Consider the following 21095-nt stretch of genomic DNA (forward strand, 5'->3'; position numbering starts at 1 on the left):
TGGAGTAGCTGAAGTAGGACAGCATGGAGTAGCTGAAGTAGGACAGCATGGAGTAGCTGAAGTAGGACAGCATGGAGTAGCTAAAGTAGGACAGCATGGAGTAGCTAAAGTAGGACAGCATGGAGTAGCTGAAGTAGGACAGCATGGAGTAGCTGAAGTAGGACAGCATGGAGTAGCTAAAGTAGGACAGCATGGAGTAGCTGAAGTAGGACAGCACGGCGTAGCTGAAGTAGGACAGCACAGACTAGCTAAAGTAGGACAGCACAGACTAGCTAAAGTAGGACAGCATGGAGTAGCAGAAGTAGGACAGCATGGAGTAGCTAAAGTAGGACAGCATGGAGTAGCAGAAGTAGGACAGCATGGAGTAGCTAAAGTAGGACAGCATGGAGTAGCTAAAGTAGGACAGCATGGAGTAGCTAAAGTAGGACAGCATGAAGTAGCTAAAGTGGGACAGCATGGAGTAGCTAAAGTAGGACAGCATGGTGTAGCGTAGCTAAAGTAGGACAGCATGGAGTAGCTGAAGTAGGACAGCATGGAGTAGCTGAAGTAGAACAGTATGGAGTAGCTAAAGTAGGACAGCATGGCGTAGCTAAAGTAGGACAGCATGGCGTAGCGTAGCTAAAGTAGGATAGCATGGAGTAGCTAAAGTAGGACAGCATGGAGTAGCTAAAGTGGGACAGTCTTACAGGCTTTTCCAATGGAGGAAAGAGATCCGGTTTACATTAGAGACCCCCTGTACTTAGGTTAGGCAGGACTCTGCTTCTTGTCCTGTTCATGGTTTCTTCTAGTACTGTTATTAGTAATGCTTATAAATGCATCAACCACAAGCACATTTTTTCACACTCATGTTGTTGACTGTGAAAAATGTAAAACGTGGACAACCATTTTTTTTTTTATTACATCATTCAAATAGGCTAATGAAAGGTACCGGATCTCAGCTCCGCCTGCCTCTCATTTGGATCACAGGTACAGGGCCCAATTTAACCCCTGGTTGTACGTAGTCATTGTTCCTATCTGTTTTTCTAATGAAATAACTCGACAACAGTGTAATTAGATTTTTAAAGCAGTTTTATAGCAGGTCAGGACATTTGACTCAAAGTTATAAATCATAAAAGGGCGTTTTACTCACTGCTGATGCCATATGCAAAGTACACACACACACACACTGAACATTATAAAAATGTAGTAACGTTTTGCACACTAAGATCTGTGTAAAGTCCCACAAATATTTGTAATCGATGCAAATGGGCTTCTAAAGCAATGTTGCTTTGTATGTATTTGCATTGTAGCCAGTCGTTTCTGTACCATAAAGGTCCTCACCTGACATATGGGATATGATTTGTACACCTGTTGAGAAGTAATTCCTTCAAACTCTTTTAAAGTGTAAGAGATTATTGCAAAGGATGCATATCGAAAACTACTTTCTCAATCAACTATTAACTTTTGTATAAAAAACAAGTACATTTTGTCTGGATTAAATGGTGGACAATTCAGTTAATGCCTTCTTCCCTCCCCCCCATAATAAAATTATCTTCACAGTATTATATCTAGTTCCACATCCAACTCTCCTCAAAATTGTTCATTGATTATACAATACATTTAGGAATTAAACATTTCCCAGATGTTTCTATATTTTCAATTCTGTTTCTTTTGTGGTCACCTGTCTGCAGATGCCATGTTTACAGGCTTCACAATGGGCAGCCTCATGGGGTCCATCACTCCTCCCTTCCAAATGGAATGGGTTATTATTTTCGCCTGCGTCCTGATAGTAGCACTTGACGAGGATCTTCACAACAAGCTTCTCCAGCAGCACCTCAATGTTCTCTGTCTTAAAACGAGGCTCCTCCATTGTACTCTGTACACACTTCTTGCACTCCTGTCTGTAGCGTTTCACTTTAACCATCCCCTTGTCCTCCAACAGACGCATGTGAAACACCACCAGAACTCTTTTCGAAGGCCAGGTCCTCTTACACTTTGAGCACATGAACCTGCAGGGAGAGATAAGTGATACAGTTGAAGTCTGAAGTTTACATACACCTTAGCCAAATACATTTAAACTCAGTTTAACAATTCCTGACATTTAATCCTAGAAAAAATTCCCTGTCTTAGGTCAGTTAGGATCACCACTTTATTTTAAGGATGTGAAATGTCAGAATAAAAGTAGAGGGAATTGTTTATTTCAGTTATTATTTCTTTCATCACACCCAGTGGGTCAGAAGGTTACATACACTCAAATAGTATTTGATAGCATTGACCTTTACTTTAAATACTTATTTTCCACCATCATTTGCAAATAAATTCATAAAAATTCCTACAATGTGATTTTCTGGATTTTTTTTCTCATTTTGTCTGTCGTAGTTGAAGTGTACCTATGATGAAAATTACAGGCCTCTTTTTAAGTGGGAGAACTTGCACAATTGGTGGCTGACTAAATACCCTTTTGCCCCACTGTAAATATATTTCATGTCTTAATTCTGAATGTAATCTATTAAGTCCCTATCCCATTGAATACAGTAATTTAACATTTAATCAGGTTTACTGTACATTTGTAAACACATTTCTATGTACTGAATTGAATTGATATACGTCTATTTACACTTTATTCAAAGAGCCTACCTTGCAAATGCCCCACTGATGTACTGCTGCCAACCTCTCGCTGGGTGATCAGGAATGATGGTGCTATCAAATTCAATGCTCCAGGTGTCCTCTATGTCATGCTCCTCAATCGTGTTCTGGAGAATGCTGGCCCATTCCTGAAGATCCATTGCTTCTGAGCAGGGGAAGTAGTGGGTTTCCAAAACGGACAGTTTCGCTGTAGCTTTTCGAAACGTATGTCTGTCCGTGAGATTATCTACTCAGTGGGCTTTATATATGCTATCTACAATGACTGGGCTGTCCAGCTGATTGTTGATTGGCTCTGCATTTGGACAACTGACATCAATACCTCTGTTGCTAGACATACGGAAGGAAGAGAGAAATGAAACTGAAAGCTTGCTCTCTGTTTTCCGTTAAGTTTCGATTTGCAGCTGAAATTACTTTGTCATTATGACACGTCTCTGCAAAGTCCAGCGCAATAATCCGGCATGTAGAATGTGTTAACGCACTGCTCAACTACCAAATATGAATACTGTATGTGCTATGGCGTAAACGTTTCATTTCCTTTCCCCAACATCTTACATGGACGATGGCAAGCTATCTGTATTGAGTATGATGGGAGACAGAGTGCTGGTTTCAAGCACAGGGCGCAGCAGATGTTTATATAGAAAAGGACAACAGGAGGAGGCAGGTAGCAGGATCTAGGGACAGGCAGAAGGTCATACACTGGGAATTTAAAAAGGTAACAGTACAGCCAGGGAAAAGGCTAATAATGCAGTCCGGGAGATCAGGCAAGAGGTTGATGACAGGACATCTGATAGGCAAAAAACTACGATACACAGGAGGACTAATATGGAAATAAACAGTACTCCGAATAGAATGTGTACAAAAATTAACAAAACCTCACAATGATGGGGTGCAATGAACTGAATTAAATATTGTGTGTAAATGACATACAGGTGTGTGGACAGGTGATCAGAATTCAGGTGATTGGGATCTGGAGAGTGAGCTGCGTTCAGGGGATCAAATCAAAGTTTATTTGTCACGTGTGCCGAATACAACAGGTGTATAACTTACAATGAAACGCTTACTTACAGGCTCTAACCAATAGTGCAAAAAGGATATTAGGTGAACAATAGGTAAGTAAAGAAATAAAACAACAGTAAAAAGACAGTGAAAAATAACAGTAGCGAGGCTCTATACAGCAGCGAGGTTACATACAGACACCGGTTGGTCGGGCCAATTGAGGTAGTATGTACATGAATGTATAGTTAAAGTGACTATGCATATATGATAAACAGAGAGTAGCAGCAGAGTAAAAGAGGGGTTGGAGGAGGCACACAATGCAAAAAGTCTGGGTAGCCATTTGATTACCTGTTCAGGAGTCTTATGGCTCCGGGGTAAAAACTATTGAGAAGCCTTTTTGTCCTAGACTTGGCACTCCGGTACCGCTTGCCATTCAATTGTTAGGGCCTTCCTCTGACACCGCCTGGTGTAGAGGTCCTGGATGGCAGGCAGCTTAGCCCCAGTGAGTTACTGGGAGGTACACACTACCCTCTGTAGTGCCTTGCGGTTGGAGGCCGAGTAATTGCCGTACCAGGCAGTGATGCAACCAGTGCTCTCGATGTTGCAGCCTTAGAACCTTTTGAGGATCTCAGGACCCATGCCAAATCTTTTTAGTTTCCTGAGGGGGAATAGGCTTTGTCGTGCCCTCTTCACGACTGTTTTGGTGTGTTTGGACCATTCTAGTTTGTTGTTGATGTGGACACCAAGGAACTCGAAGCTCTCAACCTGCTCCACTACAGCCCCGTCGATGAGAATGGGGATGTGCTCGGTCATCCTTTTCCTGTAGTCCACAATTGTCATGACTTCCGCTCGAAGTCGACTCCCCTCCTTGTTCGGGCGGCGGTCGACGTCACTAGCCTTCTAGCCATCGCCGCTCCATTTTTCATTGTTCCATTTGTTTTGTCTTGTTACCCGCACACCTGGTTTACATTCCCTAATCACACTGCATATATATATATATATATATATATATATATATTCCTCTGTTCCCTCCCATGTCTTTGTTTGGAATTGTTTTTGTTTTGTGTTTTTAGTATCGCGCCAGTCTGGTTTTTCACCTTGGGCATCGCCTGTACTCTATTTGGGAATTATTGGTGAACCTTATTGTTATATTATTGACGGTATTTTGCGCTTGTCACTTTTGATGGTTGGATTGAGTTGTAGCTGTTTGCGCCCATCTGTTTGTTTCCCTTGGCTAACAAAGTCGCCTGATCACCTATTCTCTGCTCTCCTGCATTTGACCCGAATTACCAGCAGCGAAAACCCTGACAGAATTCCACACCACCCATGGAGTCAGCAGGAGCAGGTACCCTGGTCAAAGGAGTCGAGGACCAGGCGCGAGAACACTTGGCGATGCTGCAACATCTGCAACATCACCACGATGGATCGCGTTTTCCAGACCATGGGCCGCTGGGAGAGACATTGGTCCATGGTATCCGGTCCCCGTGGGATGCTCTCTCCCTTCCCAGGGAGTATGATGTGACAGCAGCACGGTGCCAGGGGTTCCTGTTACAGCTGGACCTCTACCTGGCCAACGTTCACCCAGCTCCCTCGGGAAGAGAGAGGGTTTCCGCCCTCGTCTCGTGCCTTTCGAGGAGAGCTCTGGAGTGGGAAAACGCCGTGTGGGGGGGGAAGGAGATACGCGTTGGAGGAGTTCACCTGGGTAGAATGGCGGGTGAACAGTTCTTCCACCTGAGGCAGGGGACGAGGAGCGTCCAGGAGTTCGCCCTGGAATTTCGGTCCTTGGCCTCCAGAGCAGGATGGAACGACAGGGCCTTTATCGACCATTAACCTCTTGGAACTCTAGGGGCGCAATTTCATTTTTGGATGAAAAACGTTCCCGTTTTAAACAAGATATTTTGTCACAAAAAGATGCTCGACTATGCATATAATTGCTACTGTTCGAAAGAAAACACTCTGACGTGTCCAGAAATACAAAGATCTTCTCTGTGCGTGCCCTTTAACGTGAGCTTCAGGCAAAACCAAGATGAGATGGCATCCAGGAAATGACAAGGATTTTTGAGGCTCTGTTTGTCATGATCTCCTTATATGGCTGTGAACGCAAGAGGAATGAGTCTGCCCTTTCTGTCGTTTCCCCAAGGTGTCTGCAGCATTGTGACGTATTTGTAGGCAGATCATTGGAAGATTGACCATAAGAGACCACATTTACCACGTGTCTGCCCGGTGTCCTGCGCCGAAATTGGTGCGCAAAAGTCACCTGCCAGTATTTTTCCAAACAATACAGAGAGTAAAGCAAGCTTCCACGAACTGCATGTCAATGAAGAGATATGTGAAAAAACACCTTGAGGACTGATTCCAAACAACGTTTGCCATGTTTCGGTCGATATTATGTAGTTAATCCGGAAAAAGTTTTACGTTGTAGGTGACTGCATTTTCGGTTCGTTTCAGTAGCCAGGCGCAATGTAGAAAACGGAACGATTTCTCCTACACACAGACGCTTTCAGGAAACACTGCGCATTTGGCATGTGACTGAGAGTCTCCTCATTGAAAACATCAGAAGCTCTTCAAAGGTAAATGATTTTATTTATTTGGTTATCTGGCTTTTGTGAAAATGTTGCGTGCTACATGCTACACAAAATGCTATGCTAGCTTTGCATACTCTTACACAAATTAGTCAATTTCTATGGTTCAAAAGCATATTTTGAAAATCTGAGATGACAGTGTTGTTAAGAAAAGGCTAAGCTTGAGAGCAAACGCATTATTTTAATTTTATTTGCGATTTTCAGAAATCGTTAACGTTGCGTTATGCTAATGAGCCTGAGGCTTTAGTCACGATCCCGGATCCGGGATGGGGAGTTTCAAGAGGTTTAAAGATGCAGCCTGCGTGAGGATGTCCGTCGGGAGTTGGCCTGCAGGGATGCCACCACCACCTTTGACCCACTGGTGGATCTGTCCATTCGGTTGGATAACCTGCTGGTCACCTGCAGACGTCCAGAGAGGGCTCTGTTGGTTCCATCTTCCAGCACCACCGCACTGGTGCCCATGGAGCTGGGAGGGGCTGCGCTTACGGAGGCTGGAGGAGGGGCCATCATGTGTACCATCTGTGGCCACAGAGGGCACACTGCCGGTCGGTGCCTCGACTCGAGGCAGCAGGCAGGGCTCTCTGGCATCACCATAGGTGAGTCTGCACCACTCTCATCCAGAGTCCTCTGTTGGCCACCTGTTTGTTCATGTTTGTTTTCCTGAGTTTACCCCGCATTCCCAGCATAAGGCGCTCGTCGATTCAGGCGCGGCTGGGAATTTTATCGACAGAGCGTTCGCCCTTAGTTTAACGATCCCCATTGTTCCTGTGGTTAGACCCTTCCCGGTACATGCTCTGGATAGTCGACCATTAGGGTCCGGGTTAATTAGGGAAGCCACCATCTCCCCGGTTATGGTGACGCAGGAGGGTCACGAGGAGAGAATCAGTCTCTTCCTCATTGACTCTCCTGCGTTTCCCTTGGTACTAGTCCTTTCCTGGTTAGCTCGTCATGACCCCACCATTTCATGGCAACAGAGGGCTCTCACGGGGTGGTCGCGAGAGTGCTCAGGGAGGTGTGTCGGGGTTTCCATTGGTGCTACCACGGTGGAAAGTCCAGAACCGTTTTGTGTTTACCCTGTCCTACAGACCAGGTTCCCAAAATGTTAAGGCAGACGCACTGTCCCGGCTGTATGACACAGAGGAGCGGCCCATGAATCAGACTCCCATTCTCCCGGCCTCTTGCCTGGTAGCGCCGGTTGTGTGGGAGCTGGATGCGGATATTGAGCAGGCGTTACGTACAAAGCCCGCTCCCCTCCAGTGTCCCGTTGGGCATCTGTACGTTCCGTTTGCTGTCCGTGACCAGTTGATCTATTGAGCCCACAAGACACCCTCCTCTGGTCATCCGGGGATCGGCCAAACGGTGCACTGTCTGAGTGGGAAGTACTGGTGGCCTACCTTGGCAAAGGGCGTGAGGGTTTATGTTTCCTCCTGCTCGGTGTGCACCCAGTGCAAGGCACCTAGACACCTGCCCAGAGGTAAGCTACATCCCTTACCCGTTCCACAACGGCCTTGGTCACACCTGTCTGTGGATTTTCTGACCGATCTTCCTCCCTCACAGAGAAACACCCCGATCCTGGTTGTTGTGGATCGCCTCTCTAAGTCCTGTCATCTCCTCCCTCTGCCCGGTCTACCTACGGCCCTACAGACTGCGGAGGCCTTGTTTACACACGTCTTCTGGCATTGCGGGGTGCCTGAGGATATAGTGTCTGATCGAGGTGCCCAGTTCACTTCGAGAGTCTGGAGGGCGTTCATGGAACGTCTGGGGGTCTCGATCAGCCTCACCTCAAAGTTTCACCCCGAGAGTAATGGGCAGTTGGAGAGAGTGAACCAGGATGTAGGCAGGTTTCTGCGGTCTTATTGCCAGGACCGGCCGGGGAAGTGAGCGGCGTTCGTGCCCTGGGCCGAGATGGCGCAGAACTCGCTCTGCCACTCCTCTACTAACCTTTCCCCCTTTCAGTGCGTATTGGGGTACCAGCCGTTTCTGGCGTCGTGGCATCAGAGTCAGACCGGGGCTCCTGCGGTGAATGACTGGTTCAGGCGCGCGGAGGAGACATGGGAAGCCTCCCATGTTCACCTCCAGCAGGCCGCTCTGCTCCAAAAAAAAACGCGCAGACTATCACCGCAGTGAGGTCGGGGGACCTGGTCTGGCTCTCGACCCGAAACCTGCCCCTCCGCCTGCCCTGCCGGAAGCTGGGTCCGCGGTTTGTGGGGCCATTCAAAGTCCTGAGGAGAGTGAACGAGGTGTGTTACAGGTTACATCTTCTCCCCAATTACCGTATTAACCCCTCATTCCATGTGTCTCTCCTCAGGCCAGTGGTGGTTGGTCCACTCCAGGAGTCTGAGGTGTGGGAGGTTCCTTCTCCCCCTCTGGACATCGAGGGGGCCCCAGCGTACTCCGTCCATTTCATCCTGGATTCTATGCGTCGGTCGAGGGGCCTTCAGTACCTCGTGGAGTGGGAGGGGTATGGTCCTGAGGAGAGGTGCTGGGTTCCGGTGGTGGACGTGTTGGACCCTGAAATGCTACGGGAGTTCCACCGTCTCCAGCCGGATCGCCCTTCGCCTCGTACTCCGGGTTGTCCCCGAGGCCGGTGTCGGCACGCTGCTGGATCCGCGCGTCAAGGGTGGGTACTGTCACGACTTCCGCCGAAGTCGGCTCCCCTCCTTGTTCGGGCAGCGTTCGGCGGTCAATGTCACCGGCCTTCTAGCCATCGCCGCTCCATTTTTCAGGACACCCGGTTTACATTCTCTCAACAAATTTGTTTACATCCCTGTTAGTGAGCATTTTATCCTTTGTCAAGATAATCCATCCACCTGACAGGTACAGCATGATCGTTATACAGATGCACCTTATGCTGGAGACAATAAAAGGTCATTCTAAAATGTGCAGTTTTGTCACACAACACAATGCCACAGATGTCAAAGTTTTGAGGGAGCATACAATTGGCATGCTGACTGCAGGAATGTCCACCAGAGCTGTTGCCAGATAATTTAATGTTAATTTCTCTACCATCAGCCACCTTCAACGTCATTTTAAAGAATTTGGCACGTCCAACCGGCCTGACAACCTCAGACCACGTGTAATCACTCACGCTCTAGCTAGGTTTCTCACCATGACCAGCTAGCTAGCGACCTAAAGCTGGCATATTTGCTATGATTGCTACTCGCTAGCTAAATATCTAGCTAAAGTTAGCTGGGCTCAATGGTCTTATCATCCCTGAACCTTGTTCTCAGGGTATCCATAACACAACGGTATTACGTGATATCCCCAGCATGTTACTGTTAGCTAGCTAGCTATTTCTGTCAACACAAGCACTATTATTGCTATCTGGATAATACAACAACTAGCTAGGCCTAACTAGCTATATGCCTAAACTATAGAAATCATAATGATGATTAGGGGTAATGTATAGTATCTACACTACCGTTCAAAAGTTTGGGGTCACTTAGAAATGTCCTTGTTTTTGAAAGAAAAGCACATTTTTTGTTCATTAAAATAACATCAAATTGATGAGAAATACAGTGTAGACATTATTAATGTTGTAAATGACTATCGTAGCTGTAAACTATATATATTTGCATGGAATATCTACATAGGCGTACAGAGGCCCATTATCAGCAACCATCACTCCTGTGTTCCAATGGCACGTTGTGTTGGCTAATCCAAGTTTGTCATTTTAAATGGCTAATTGATCATTAGAAAACCATTTTGCAATGATGTTAGCACAGCTGAAAACTGTTGTACCGATTAAAGAAGCAATACAACTGGTCTTCTTTAGACTAGTTGAGTATCAGCATTTGTGGGTTTGATTACCGGCTCAAAATGGCCTGAATCAAATCACTTCCTTCTGAAACTTGTCAGTCTATTCTTGTTCTGAGAAATGAAGGCTCTTCCATGCGAGAAATTGCCAAGAAACTGAAAATCTCGTACAACGCTATGTACTACTCCCTTCACAGAACAGCACAAACTGACTCTAACCAGAATAGAAAGAGGAGTGGGAGGCCCCGGTGCACAACTGAGCAAGAGAACAAGTACATTAGTGTCTATTTTGAGAAACCGATGCCTCTCAAGTCCTCAACTGGCAGCTTCATTAAATTGTACCCGCAAAAACACCAGTCTCAACGTCAATAGTGAGGAGGCGACTCCGTTATGCTACACGTGAGCGCTCATATTTTTCAACATGTTTTACAAAAGGATAGATTTAGAGTTAGATAAACTTGGATTTTTCGTCGGGGACATATGCAGGATGTTGCCCGTTACAACATGGTCTTCGCTCCAGATTAAAACTCCAAACCTAATCTAATTTTGGCCAAAATTACCTGGAGGGATAACTGCAACCAAGAATTGCTTTTTCCTCTACCAAACAAACAGGAGAGATCTGAGTACACCATCCAACCTGACACGGAGGGAGTAGTGTTTAGTCTGATGCTATTTTGAAAGCCAAGAAGAAGAAAAACTAAAAAAAAAAATAAAGACAAATAAAGTACATTACAATGATATATTTGACTTTATGGGGACTGAATGCTGAGTTAAGGCTGCCAGGCTTGCAATGACAGACCAGATACAACTTCAATTACCCCAGAAAAGGTTACTCTCCTCAATGTTACCCTCACAAATAATCCTGATAGGTATCAGTCTGGTGTTTTCTGTAATGAACTCAGTGATCACTGTTTTACAGCCTGTGTTCGTAATGGCTGCTCAGTGAAATGACCTGTCCTGATTTGTCATAGACACTTGCTAAAACACTTTAATGAGCAAGCCTTCTTCATGACCTGGCCTCTGTAAAATGGTATATAATCAGCTTGATCCCCTCTGTCGAAGACACTTGGACCTTCTGTTTTGATATTTTCAGTGGTATTGTTAACAAACACACCCCCATAAAGAAAATTTGAATTAAAAACCAGGTTCAGCCCCTGGTTCGACCATGATCTTGCAGAGTTACTCCACCTCAAGAATTGCATTTGGCGAAAGGCTCGACACACGCATACTCAGGCTGACTTGCTCTTGTTCAGGCAAATGAGAAATAAGTGCACTCAGGCTATCCAGAAGTCCAAAGTTAGTTACTTTAAGGAGCAGTTCTCTCTCTGTGTGTCCAACCCCAAGAAGTTCTGTAAAACGTTTAAAGACCTGGAGAATAAACCCTCCTCCTCACAGCTGCCTATGTCCCTTAATGTTGATGATGGGGTTGTTCATGAGAAGAAGAACATGGCTGACCTCTTTCATCACCACTTCAATAAGTCAGGATTCCTACTTGACTCAGCTAAGCCTCTTTGCCCGTCCAACATTTCCTAATCTCTCACCCCTTCTAAAGCGACTAGCCTCGATGCTGCTCCTTCCTTTTTCCCCTGCCCCGCTACAAAGTTTCTCCCTGTAGGCGATCACTGAGTCCAAGGTGCTAAAGGAGCTCCTGAAACTTGACCACAATAAAACATCGGGGTCAGATGGTTTAGAACAGGGGTGGGCAACTCCTGTTCTCAATGTCCCGATTAGTGTCACAATTTTTCTCCATCCCTACCAAACACAGCTGATGAATCAAATTGCATTCTAAACTGAAGATCATGATTAGGTGATTATTGGAGTCAGGTGTGTTAGCTGGAGCTGGGGCTGGGGCAAAACTGTGACACCAAACAGGCCCTTGAGGACTAGAGCTGGTTTAGACCCTTTCTTCTTTAAGGTTGTTGCCCCTATCATCGCCAAGCCTATCTCCAACCTTTTTAACTTGTCTCTCCTTTCTGGGGTGGTTCCCATTGCTTGGAAGGCAGCCACAGTTGGTATTTTATTTAAAGGGGGAGATCAAGCTGATCCTAACTGTTATAGGCTTATTTCTATTTTACCCTGTTTATCAAAAGTGGTGGAAAAACTTGTAAATAATCAACTGACTGGCTTTCTTGATGTCTATAGTATTCTCTCTGGTTTGAAATCTGGTTTCTGCTCAGGTTATGGATGTGTCACTGCAACCTTAAAGGTCCTCAATGATGTCACCATTTCCCATTTTTCTAAGCAAAGTTGTGCTGTTATTTGTATTGACTTGACCAAAGCTTTTGATACGGTAGACCTTTCCATTCTTGTTGGCCGGCTAAGGAGTGTTAGTGTCTCTGAGGCGTCTTTGGCCTGGTGTGCTAACTACCTCTCTCAAAGAGTGCAGTGTCTAAAGTCAGAACATCTGTTGTCTCAGCCACTGCCTGTCACCAAGGCTCGATCCTAGGACCCACACTCTTCTCAATTTACATCAACAACATAGCTCAGTAGGTAGGAAACTCTCTCATCTATTTATATGCAGATGATACTGTCTTATACTCAGCTGGTCCCTCCGCTGATTGTGTGTTAAATGCTCTACAAGCTTTCTTAGTGTCCAACAAGCTTTATTTACCCGTAACCTGATTTTGAACACCTCCCAAAACAAAGGCCATGTGGTTTGGTAAGAAGAATGCCAGTCTCCCCACAGATGTGATTATTACCTCTGAGGGTTTAGAGCTTGAGGTAGTCACCTCACACAAGTCACCTCACACACCTCACACGCCTCACACAAGTACAAGTACTTTTCTCAGCACATATCCAAACTGTAGGCGAAGGTTAAAATTTGACTTGATTTCCTCTATCTTAATCGCTCCTCTTTCACCCCTGCTGCCAAACTAACCCTGATTCAGATGACCATCCTACCCATGCAAGATTAGGGAGATGCAATTTATAGACCGACAGGTAAGGGTGCTCTCGAACGGCTAGATGTTCTTTACCATTCGGCCATCAGATCTGCTACCAATGCTCCTTATGGGACACATCAATGCACTCTATGCTACTCTGTAAACTGGTCATCTCTGTTTACCAGTCTCAAGACCCACTTTTTATTTAGATTTTTGATTTACCCTTTATTTAACTAGGTAGGCATAGCAGTGTGAACAGAAAACAACACAGAGTTACACATGGAGTAAACAATAAACAAGTCAATAACACAGTAGAAAGAAAAAAAGAGTCTATATACATTGTGTGCAAAAGGCATGAGGAGGTAGGCGGATAATTACAATTTTGCAGATTAACACTGGAGTGATAAATGATCAGATGGTCATGTACAGGTAGAGATACTGGTGTGCAAAAGAGCAGAAAAGTAAATAAATATAAACAGTATGGAGATGAGGTAGGTAAATTGGGTGGGGCCACTGGTTGATGCTTATTTGTAAAAACCCTCTTAGGTCTCACTCCCCCCTATCTGAGATATCTACTGCAGCCCTTATCCTCCACATACAACACCCGTTCTGCCAGTCACATTCTGTTAAAGGTCCCCCAAGCACACATATCCCTGGGTTGCTCGTCTTTGCAGTTTGTTGCAGCTAGCGTCAGGAACAAGCTGCAACAAACTGTCACGTTCTGACCATAGTTCTGTTATTTTATTCTTTGTTTTAGTATGGTCAGGGCGTGAGTAGGGGTGGGCAGTCTATGTTTGTTTTTCTATGTTGTTTTTTTCTGTTCGGCCTAGTATGGTTCTCAATCAGAGAAAGGTGCCGTCAGTTGTCTCTGATTGAGAATCATACTTGGGTAGCCTGGGTTTCACTTTTGGTTTGTGGGTGTTCGTTTCCGTGTGAGTGTTTGGGCCACACGGTACTGTTTCGGTTTTGTATATTCATGTTGTCATTTATTGTTTAGTGTTCTGAGTTTTAATTAAAAATCATCATGAACACTTACCACACTGCGCTTTGGTCCGATCCTTACTTCTCCTCAGACGAAGAGGAAATCCGTTACACTCAAACTGGACAGTTTTATGCTGTGTTGTCATGTGTTGCTGCCTTGCTATATTAGGTCTCTCTTTATGTAATGTTGTCTCTCTTGTCGTGTGTTCTGTCCTATATAGTATTTACCGTATATATTTTTATTTTATATATTTTCTTTTAATATCCCAGCCCACATCCCCGCAGGTAATAACTAACTATATAGAAATTGCTTAAAGAGTTACACTTTTCTCTAAATATGTAAATCCGGCGACAATCTTTTCAGAAGCTGACAATTTATACTTTGTACTTACGCAGGTATTATACAGTTGAAGTTGAAAGTTTACATACACCATAGAAACTATATTTAAACTCAGTTTTTCACAATTCCTCACTTTTAATCCTAGTAAAAATTCCAAGTCTTAGGTCAGTATGGATCACCACTTTATTTTAGGAATGTGACATGTCAGAAAAACAGAAGAGTAAATTTATTTCAGCTTTTATTTCGTTCATCACATTCCCAGTGGGTTAGAAGTTTACATACACTCAATTAGTATTTGGTAGCATTGCCTTTAAATTGTTTAACTTGAGTCAAACGTTTTGGATAGTATTCCACAAGCGTCCCACAATAAATTGGGTGAATTTTGGCCCATTCCTCCTGACAGAACTAGTGTAACTGATTCAGGATGTAGGCCTCCTTGCTCGCACACGCTTATTTAGTTCTGCCCACAAATGTTAAATGGGATTGAGGTCAGGGCTTTGTGATGGCCACTCCAATACCTTGACTTTGTTGTCCTTAAGCCATTTTGCCTCAACTTTGGAATTATGCTTGGGGTCATTGTCCATTTGAAAACCCCATTTGTGACCAAGCTTTAACTTCCTGACTGATGTCTTGAGATGTTGCTTCAATATATCCACATACTTTTACTCCCTCATGACGCCATCTATTTTGTGAAGTGCACCAGCCCCTCCTGCAGCAAAGCAACATGATGTGGCCACCCCCGTGCTTCATGGTTGGAATGGTGTTCTTCGGCTTGCAAGCCTCCCCCTTTTTGTGAGTGCTTTTGGTGAAAAGCCAAATTTCTTCAGCCTCCTGAGGTGCCGCCTTCAACACGCTGTCTGTGTGGGTGGACAATTTCAGTTTGTCTATGGTGTGTGCGCCAAGGAACTTTCCACCTTCTCCACTACTGTCCCGTCAATGTGGATAGGGGGGTGGGGGGTGCTCTGTCTGCTGTTTCCTGAAGTCCACGATCATCTCCTTTGTTTTGTTGACGTTGAGTGAGAGGTTATTTCCTGACACCACACTCTGAGGTCCCTTACCTCCTCCCTGTAGGCCGTCTCGTGGTTGTTGGTAATCAAGCCTACCACTGTAGTGTTGTCTGCAAACTTGATGATTGAGTTGGAGGCAGGCATGGCCACGCAGTCATGGGTGAACAGGGAGTACAGGAGAGGACTGAGATTGCACCCTTGTGGGGCCTCAGTGTTGAGGATCGGTGGGGTGGAGATGTTGTTTCCTATCTTCACCACCTGGGGGCGGCCCGTCAGAAAGTCCAGGACCTAGTTGCCCAGGGTGGGGTCGAGACCCAGGGTCTCAAGTTTAATGACGAGTTTGAAGGGTACTATGCTGAGCTGTAGTCAATGAACAGCATTCTTACATAGGTATTCTTCTTGTTCAGATGGCATAGAGGCAGTGTGATGGTGATTGCATCGTCTGTGGACCTATTGGGGCGGTAAGCGAATTGGAGTGGGTCTAGGGTATCAGGTAGGGTAAAGGTGATATGATCCTTGACTAGTCTCTCAAAGCACTTCATGATGACAGAAATGAGTGCTACAGGGTGTTAGTCATTCAGTTCAGTTACCTTAGCTTTCCTGGGAACAGGAACAATGGTGGCCATCTTGAAGCATGTGGGGACAGCAGATTGGGATAGGGATTGATAGAATATGTCCATAAATACACCAGCCAGCTGGTCTGTGCATGCTCTGAGGACGCGGCCGTCTGGGCCGGCAGCCTTGCGAGGGTTAACGTGTTTAACTGTTTTACTCACGTTGGCCATGGAGAAGGAGAGCCTACAGTGTTTGGTAGAGGGCCGTGTCAGTGGCACTGTGCTGTCCTCAAAGCGAGCAAAGAAGTTGTTTAATTTGTCTGGGAGCAAGACGTCGATGTCCGAGACGGGGCTGTAACGCTTGTCATCCGGGGAAGGAGAGGAGGACCAAGGTGCAGCGTTGGAAGTGTTCATATTGTAAATATTTTAATGAACACTGAAAACAAAACAATTAACAACCAACGAACAGTCCTGTAAGGATGCCACACAACACTAAACAGAAAATAACCACCCACCAAAACACAATGGAAAACAGGCTACCTAAATATGGTTCTCAATCAGGGACAATGATTGACAGCTGCCTCTGATTGAGAACCATACCAGGCCAAACACAGAAATAGAAAATCATAGACAAACTAACAGACAACCCACCCAACGCACGTCCTGACCATACTAAAACAAAAGACAAAACAAAGGAACTAAGGTCAGAATGTGACAGGGGCTGGTTTTCTTTTTGTAATCCGTGATTGTCTGTAGACTCTGCCACATATGTCTTGCGTTTGAGCCATAGAATTGCGACTCTATTTTGTCTCTATATTGACGCTTTGCTTGTTTGATTGCCTTGCAGAGGGAATAACTACACTTTTTGTATTCAGTCATGTTTCCAGTCGCCTTGCCATGATTAAAAGCAATGGTTCGCGCTTTCAGTTTTGTGCTAATGCTGCCATCAATTCACGGTTTCTGGTTAGGGAAGGTTTTAATAGACACAGTGGGTACAACATCTCCTATACACTTCCTAATAAACTCGCTCACCGAGTCAGCGTATACGTCAATGTTATTGTCTGAGGCTACCCGGAACATATCCCAGTCCCAATCTTGAAGAGGGGAATCCGATTGGTCAGACCAGCGTTGGATAGACCTGAGCATGGGTGTTTCCTGTTTTAGTTTCTGCCTATAGGATGATGCAACAATACGGATTTATGGTCAGATTTGCCGAAGTGATGGCGGGGGAGGGCTTTGTATGCATCGCTGTTGTTAGAGAAGCAATGGTCCAGAATGCTACCAGCTCGTGTCGCGCATTCGATGTGATGATAGAATTTAGGAAGCCTTGATCTCAGATTAGCTTTGTTAAAATCCCCAGCTACAATATATGCAGCCTCAGGATATATGGTTTCCAGTTTGCATAGAGTCCAGTGAAGTTCTTTCAGGACCGTCGAGGTATCTGCTTGCGGGGGATATCCACGGCTGTGACTATAATCGAAGGAACTCTACGTCAGGTGAAAAAAAGGACTTGAGTTCCTGTATGTTGCTCTGATTACACCATGAGTTGTTAATCATAAGGCATACACCCCCCTCACTTCTTCTCTCGGCGCAATGCGTGAAGAAACCAGGTGGCTGTACCGACTCTGACAACATATTCAGAGTGAGCCATGTTTCCGTGAAACAGAATCTCTGATGTCTCTCTGGAAGGCAACTTATGCTCTTAATTTCATCCATCTTGTTGTATCTCGAGATTGGACATTGGCGAGTAATATGGTCGGAAGTGGTGGATGGTGTGCTCGCCTTCTAAGTCTGACCAGTAGGCCGCTTCGTCTGCCTCAAACTGCGGCGACGGCATTGTTTTGGGACGGCCTCTGGGTTTAGAAAGTCGTGTTCCTGGTCGCAAATGTTGGTAAATTGACTTCGCTTTTATATCCAATTGTTCTTTCCGGCTGTATGTAATAACACTTGTGCTTTTCTGGGCTAACAATGTAAGAAATAATACATTTTAAAAAATGATTTACTGCATAGTTTCGTAAGGACCTGAAGTGAGGCGACCATCTCTGTCGGCGCCATCTTGTCATCTGATATTACATGTACTCTGTAGTGTACAACACTCTGATCAACACATGATCAGACCATACTGAAATGACTAATGAAAAGTTTCCAACTTCACTATATTGCTCTGTGTTGTGTTGCTCTGCATTTTCTGGTGACGCCAATTGGAAATTCAGATGCTTTATGTTGATCTCAACTAGTTCTCCGCAGACTCTGTAGTTATCAAGGTCAAGTTTGTATTAGGAAAATTAGACCTGTTTGCTAATACTAACAGTAAGAGAGAAGAATCTTGTGGTAAACGTGCTGATAACACAGCTATGGAGTGTGGCGTGGTTAGATTGTGGGCTGATGGAGCAACAGTTTTTTGTCAAAGAGATATGCGACCTGCACGCCTGAGATCTTGTGCAGAGCCAGAGGTGGTGGTTATTAATGCTTCAGTAAGCATCACACACCACAAGCTGCGAGCGACAAACACTTGGTAACACGCCTCATGAAGGTGATGGAAATATAGTAACAAAATGATGGGTGCTATTTACAGTGCTTTCGGAAAGCATTCACAACGCTTGACTTTTTTCACATTATGTTGTGTACAAACTACAGCCTTATTCTAAAATGAATAAATAAATAAATAAAAATCAGCAATCTACACCCCATAAATGAGAAAATGTAAACAGGTTTGTAGAATTTTTACAAATGTATATATATTTTTAAACAGAAATATCTTATTTACATAACTATTCAGACCCTTTGCTATGAGACTTGACATTGAGTTCAGGTGCATCCTGTTTCCATTGATCATCCTTGAGATGTTTCTACAACTTGATAGGAGTCCTCCTGTGGTAAATTCAATGGATTGGACATGATTTGGAAAGGCACACGCCAGTCTATATAAGGTCCCACAGTTGACAGTGCATGTCAGAGCAAAAAGCAAGCCATGAAGTCGAAGGAATTGAGCTCCAAGACAGGATATAGTTGAGGCACAGATCTGGGGAAAGGTGGCAAACATTTCTGCAGCATTGAATATCCCCAAGAACACAGTGATCTCCATCATTCTTAAAGAGAAGAACTTTGGAACCACCAAGACTCTTCGTAGAGCTGGCCGCCAGGCCAAACTGAGCAATCGGGGGAGAATGGGGCGGCAGGGTAGCCTAGTGGTTAGAGCGTTGGACTAGTAACCGGAAGGTTGCAAGTTCAAACCCCCGAGCTGACAAGGTTCGTTCTGCCCCTGAACAGGCAGTTAACACACTGTTCCTAGGCCATCATTGAAAATAAGAATTTGTTCTTAACTGACTTGCCTAGTTAAATAAAATAAAAAAATGGCCTTGGTCAGGGAGGTGAGCAAGAACCTGATGGTCACTCTGACAGAGCTCTAGAGTTCTTCTGTGGGGATGGGAGAACTTTCCAGAAGGCCAACCATCTCTGCAGTACTCCACCAATTAGGCATTTATGGTAGAATGGCCAGACGGAAGCCACTCCAGTAAAAGGCACATGACAGCCCGCTTGGAGTTTGCCAAAAGGCACCTAAAGACTCTCACACCATGAGATACATGCTTCTCTGGTCTGATGAAACCAAGATTGAACTCTTTGGTCTGACTCGATTAGCGTAGTGTCAGCTAGCTACATAGTTGTCTTCGCTGTCTTCGTATCCAAGATAATTGTGCAGTTTAGAGTGTGTAGACTTAGAGTGATTATCTTAATTTACCGAGGTTAGCTAGCCAGCTATTTGTCGTCCTTAACGTAGGAGATGCTGCTAGCTAGCTAGCCAACAGCTAGCCAACCTCTACCGAATTGAACTTCAACTACCCGGTCAACATTCCGCGTCGCTCCACAGGTAGTATCACATTTTCATTTCACTTCATTACAGTACAACGGTTTGATTTGTTTGATCGTAGCTAGCCAGCTACATAGCCGTCTTTGTATCTAAGACAATTGTGTTGTCTAGAGCGATTTTCTAGGTTAGCTGGCCAGCTATTGTCGTTCTTTTAACGTAGCTAGCCAGCTAGCCCCGAATAGCAGCACTGTAGTAACTATTACAGTACAACGGTTTGTTTTGTTTGATCGTAGCTAGCTAGCTACATAGCCGTCTTTGTATCTAAGACAATTGTGTAGCCTAGAGCGATTTTCTAGGTTAGCTAGCCAGCTATTGTCGTTCTTTTAAGGTAACGTAACGCAATCAACCTGCTAGCTAGCCAGCTAGCCCCGAATAGCAGCACTGTAGAAACTATTACACTCGACGGAACGACTTGATTAGTGTAGTGTCAACATCGCAGCCACTACCAGCTAGCCTACTCCAGCAGTACTGTATCATTTCAATCATTTTAGTCAATAAGATTCTTGCTACGTAAGCTTAACTTTCTGAACATTCGAGACGTGTAGTCCACTTGTCATTCCAATCTCCTTTGCATTAGCGTAGCCTCTTCTGTAGCCTGTCAACTATGTGTCTATCTATCCCTGTTCTCTCCTCTCTGCACAGACCATACAAACGCTCCACACCGTGTGGCCGCGGCCACCCTAATCTGGTGGTCCCAGCGCGCACGACCCACGTGGAGTTCCTGGTCTCCGGTAGCCTCTGGAACTGCCGATCTGCGGCCAACAAGGCAGAGTTCATCTCAGCCTATGCCTCCCTCCAGTCCCTCGACTTCCTGGCACTGACGGAAACATGGATCACCACAGATAACACTGCTACTCCTACTGCTCTCTCTTCGTCCGCCCACGTGTTCTCGCACACCCCGAGAGCTTCTGGTCAGCGGGGTGGTGGCACCGGGATCCTCATCTCTCCCAAGTGGTCATTCTCTCTCTCTCCCCTTACCCATCTATCTATCGCCTCCTTTGAATTCCATGCTGTCACAGTTACCAGCCCTTTCAAGCTTAACATCCTTATCATTTATCGCCCTCCAGGTTCCCTCGGAGAGTTCATCAATGAGCTTGATGCCTTGATAAGCTCCTTTCCTGAGGACGGCTCACCTCTCACAGTCCTGGGCGACTTTAACCTCCCCACGTCTACCTTTGACTCATTCCTCTCTGCCTCCTTCTTTCCACTCCTCTCCTCTTTTGACCTCACCCTCTCACCTTCCCCCTACTCACAAGGCAGGCAATACGCTCGACCTCATCTTTACTAGATGCTGTTCTTCCACTAACCTCATTGCAACTCCCCTCCAAGTCTCCGACCACTACCTTGTATCCTTTTCCCTCTCGCTCTCATCCAACACTTCCCTCACTGCCCCTACTCGGATGGTATCGCGCCGTCCCAACCTTCGCTCTCTCTCCCCCGCTACTCTCTCCTCTTCCATCCTATCATCTCTTCCCTCTGCTCATACCTTCTCCAACCTTTCTCC

At 45.3% G+C, this 21095-nt stretch overlaps 2 protein-coding genes across 2 annotated transcripts in view; both read right to left on the minus strand.

Moving 5' to 3' along the window:
- The window catches only part of LOC135524775 (5-hydroxytryptamine receptor 3A-like), a 36179-nt gene extending 22200 nt beyond the window's left edge, over positions 1–13979 (minus strand). The window contains exon 1 of the mRNA XM_064952585.1: positions 13878–13979. The gene's annotated coding sequence lies outside the window, so the exon portion shown is untranslated. The remainder of the gene's footprint in view (positions 1–13877) is intronic.
- On the minus strand, positions 1051–2939 carry LOC135524774 (receptor-transporting protein 3-like). Its single transcript, XM_064952583.1, has 2 exons — positions 2617–2939; positions 1051–1988 (listed from the first exon to the last, which is right to left on the minus strand). The coding sequence occupies exons 1-2, from the start codon at positions 2763–2765 to the stop codon at positions 1628–1630; spliced, it is 510 nt and encodes a 169-aa protein (XP_064808655.1). The 5' UTR covers positions 2766–2939; the 3' UTR covers positions 1051–1627.
- Positions 13980–21095: the final 7116 nt, after the last annotated feature.

The sequence above is a fragment of the Oncorhynchus masou genome, chromosome 31, assembly GCF_036934945.1.
Source record: "Oncorhynchus masou masou isolate Uvic2021 chromosome 31, UVic_Omas_1.1, whole genome shotgun sequence".
In the NCBI taxonomy this organism is placed as follows: Eukaryota; Metazoa; Chordata; class Actinopteri; order Salmoniformes; family Salmonidae; genus Oncorhynchus; species Oncorhynchus masou.

What these genes read in the sequence shown, in the direction of transcription:
- LOC135524774 (XM_064952583.1), bottom strand. Translation starts at nt 2,765, where the DNA reads ATGGATCTTCAGGAATGGGCCAGCATTCTCCAGAACACGATTGAGGAG. An exon ending in ATCAGTGGGGCATTTGCAAG is followed by an intron (nt 1,989 to 2,616) that starts GTAGGCTCTTTG and finishes CTCTCCCTGCAG; the next exon opens with GTTCATGTGCTCAAAGTGTA.